General features: G+C 42.6%; 1 protein-coding gene across 1 annotated transcript in view; it reads left to right on the top strand.

The window, feature by feature from the left end:
* Positions 1–3,966, top strand: part of ARMH3 (armadillo like helical domain containing 3) — a 270,864-nt gene that overhangs the window by 47,438 nt on the left and 219,460 nt on the right. The window contains exon 6 of the mRNA XM_014583337.2: positions 3,511–3,603. Coding sequence (XP_014438823.1) covers positions 3,511–3,603 — 93 coding nt within the window. The remainder of the gene's footprint in view (positions 1–3,510; positions 3,604–3,966) is intronic.

The raw sequence follows: 3,966 nt of genomic DNA, 5'->3' as shown, positions 1-3,966 counted from the left end.
AGACATTTGGTATATGTTAAGTGGGGACATACAATGTCTCTCCTTCATAGCCTGGCTTGCCTCACTCAGCAGTAAATCTTCCATATTTTTCCACTTTCTGTCAAAAGCCAGGGTTTTGTTAGTTTTTATGGCTGAGTAGTATTCCATAGAGTATATGTGCCACAGTTTTTCAGTCCATTCCTCCATATGGGGGCATTTGGGTTGGTTCAATGATTTTGCAATTGTGAATAGTGCCGCAATAAACATCGATGAGCAAGCACTTTTCCAATGAAGAATTCTGTCCTTTGGGTAGTTACCAAGGAATGGGATTGCTGGATCATATGGTAGATCTATTTGTAGATTTGTGAGGACTCCTCAAATTATTCTCCACAGTGATTGAACCAATTTACATTCCCACCAGCAGTGTAAAAGAGTTCCCCTTTCACCACACCCCTGCCAACACTTACCATTTTTTGTTTTTTAATCTTAGACATTTTGACTGGTTTTTTTTGGAGAGATTTTCACTGTAGGGCGCGTGCGCTCGCCAGACAGACAGAGAGAGACATAGAGACAGAAAGCGAGAAATCACCCCCCAGGGGGGATGGTCACGCCGCAATCCCCTCTCCTCCATTCTCCTCTCGGGATCTTGGGCACGCACGCACACGCGCCCGGCGTGAGTTTTAAGCCACTGGGTCCGGGACACGAACCGCGGTCGACTACGTGGGAGTCCAGCGACATAGCCATTACACTAACTGCTGGTTCCCTAAATCTTAGACATTTTGACCGGGGTTCCCAAAGTCTCTCTTGAAAAAAAAGAAAGTGTTCACCATCTCCTTCTCCCTCCATAGACTAAAAGCATCTTGAGAACAAGAGTCACAGTTTTATTTTTTGAAAGCACAACATTTAGTATAGGATAAGTGCTAACATATTGACTTGAACTGAAGTAGCTTATTTTGAACTTGAAGCATGGTTTTCCAGCATGCTAAATTCTTACTCTCCATACATTCTCCTTTGTGAAATGTGGAACTTTTTTTCCTTCTTCCCTTTATTGTAGTATATAAGTGTTTCATCTTTTGATTAGTTTGGGTTTGTCAACTAATTTTTAGTGAAAGTGATAAATTGCAATCACATTGGAAATGGAGGTGACCAGGGTGGACATAAGCTCAGTTTGTTAGATAGTGCGTATGACCAGTGAGGACCAGGAGTGATGTCTGTCATCTGTTCAGCGTACCTGTATCAATCAACGGCAGATTAAAGATGGTAAGCCTGAGGGAGGGAAACCAACGAGGACTATGCTTTCTTTATCAAAAAACAAAACTTACATACAGCTTTTTAACTATTATTTCCTTCCTTCTTTCCTTTCCTTGTTCTCTTTTTCTTCCCCTTTCTCCCTTCCGTGTTTTCATGAGAGTGTATGTATACTTATCAGAGAGAGGCAGAGAAAGAGAGAGGGAGGGAGAGGGCGAAAGCACCCTTGCAGCGGGCCATGCTCATGCCACAGTTGCTTCTCATTCATTTCTCCATCCTGTTGGGATTTGGGGCATGTGTTTCACACTGCCAGGGCCAGGATTTCAACTCTGCTGTTGGCCATGTGGGATCTGGCTTACTTTACCACTGGGCCATGGAGCCCGTCATTCTTTTTCTTTTTCTATTTTTTTTTTTAATTATTTCTCCCATAAGCATGCATGCATACATGAGAGAGAGAGAGAGAGAGAGAGAGAGAGAAAGCATCCCATCAAGGTCTTGCTGCTATGACCCACCCCTGCTTCAGCTAACTCTGGGCCATGGGCCTGTGTATGCTCAGTGTACACAGGGAAATCTTTGGGAATCATGGGACTCTGGAATCTTCTCATGTAGGTCAGCCTCACAGAGCATTGCATTTTATCACTGCATCACTGTATAGTCTCCTCTTTTAAAATTTACTTCTTCTTAACTAATTTATATATATATATGTGTGTGTGTGTGTGTACATACATATATATGTGTATGTATTTATATCTTATATATATGTATTTATATTTTATATGTATATATGTACATTTACCTCTCTATTTATGTGTCTGTCTGCCTATGCCAGAGGGCACATGCATTGACCAGAGAGAGACAGAGAACGGAGAGGGAGACAGAGAGAAAGCATCCCTCAGTAGAGCATGGGTATGCTGCGATTCCTTCTGTTTCTCTACCTTGTTGGGATCTGGGTCATGCACATACGTGTGCCCAGCATGTTTATCAAGTTGCTAGGGCTGGGATTCAAACTGGGCATTCACCATGTGGAATCCAGCTTCCTTGACCACTAGGCTGTGGGCTGATCCTTTTTTTTTCTTTTAAAAAAAAATGTTCTTGGGGTCGGCAAGTGGCGTGGTGGTTGGGGATGCTGGATTCCCACATAGCCGACCATGGTTTGAATCTTGGACCTGGCAGCTTGTGCTCACTCTCTCTCTCTCTCTCTCACACACACACACTCTGTCCCTTGTTGGTCAAATTGAAATAAGCAAATAAATAAATGAGGTTAAATAAAATAATTATTAAAAAAAAGTTCTTATTTATTTCTTCTGTAAATGAGAGAGAGGAGAGAGAGGGAGAATCAGCATCCCAGCAGGGTTTTGATGTTGCTATCCACTCCTGCCTCAGCCAACTCTGGATCATGGGCATGTGCAAGCCCAGTGTACACAGGGAGGTCTGTGGATGTGAATCCAGAATCTTCCCATGTGGGTCAGCCTCAGAGCATTGCGTTTTACCACTGTGCCTCTGCCTGCTCTCCCCTCCCATTCTATTTAAAAAATTTTTTTAAGGTTTTTGCCATAGGCACATGCACCTCCCAGAGAGATGAAGTGAGAAATCACCTCTCAGGGCAGATGGCCTGTAATCCCTTTTCCTCCATTCTCCTCTTGGGATTTTGGGCATGCACACACACTTGCCTGGTGTGATTTTCAAGCTGCCCAGTCTGGGACTCGACCTGTGGTTGGCCATATGGGAATCCAACACCTTAACCACCATGCTACCTGTTGCTGCCTCCCCCCCATTTTAAAATTACTTCATTGTTTTGTTATAAGAATTATTTTTTTCTTTCTTTCTCACTTTCTCTTTCCTTCCTTTCTCTTTCCTTCCCCTCTCTCTCTTTTCCTCCCCCTCCCCTTCCCTTCCCAATTTGACAGAGAGGGACAGAGAGAAAGTTCTGGACTGCAGTCAGCCTTGTGGGAGTCTGTCGCCCTTAACCATCACGCCACCTGTCAGCCCCCAAATTACCTCATTTTAATCTGTAAATTTATATGTAGATGATAGGGTTAAACAGTCTTTTGGTAAAGTAGTGAATATTTTGTTCTGTGCCATTATTCTAACGCATTTTCCCCAAAAGCACTAGACTTTGAAGTCTTCCTTTTCTTCGTCTAATTTTGGAAGGCTTGAGCCTAGGGAAATGACGTGATTGGTTCACTGTATTCACATTATCCTATGTAACATAACTCAGAGATGATAAAGTTGGGGTGTAGATGTTATTTGATACGGTTTAATGCTTAACAATTCTTTTCTCAGAATTTAATGGAGAGTTTGGACTCGTTGCTCTGTGCAGAAGGTTCTGAAAGTCTGAAGAGTTTATGTCTGAAACTGCTCCTTTGCTTGGTGACTGTAAGTGATCCATGTCTGCTTCTTTGTCAAGAGTAATGACAGCAGGGGCAAGCTTATTTGTATCCTTGAGGAAAAGAGAAGAGATTGTCCAGTAGGTTATTGTATCACCTCCTTGTGCTTGAGTGTATAGAAGAGATTGTCCAGTAGGTTATTGTATCACCTCCTTGTGCTTGAGTGTATAGAAGAGATTGTCCAGTAGGTTATTGTATCACCTCCTTGTGCTTGAGTGTATAGAAGAGATTGTCCAGTAGGTTATTGTATCACCTCCTTGTGCTTGAGTGTATAGAAGAGATTGTCCAGTAGGTTATTGTATCACCTCCTTGTGCTTGAGTGTATAGAAGAAAGTAGTTGCACAGGCTTTTC

This window comes from Tupaia chinensis, unplaced genomic scaffold, assembly GCF_000334495.1.
Source record: "Tupaia chinensis unplaced genomic scaffold, TupChi_1.0 Scaffold144255_1, whole genome shotgun sequence".
In the NCBI taxonomy this organism is placed as follows: domain Eukaryota; kingdom Metazoa; phylum Chordata; class Mammalia; order Scandentia; family Tupaiidae; genus Tupaia; species Tupaia belangeri.
This window is presented reverse-complemented; position numbering and strand designations above follow the sequence as displayed.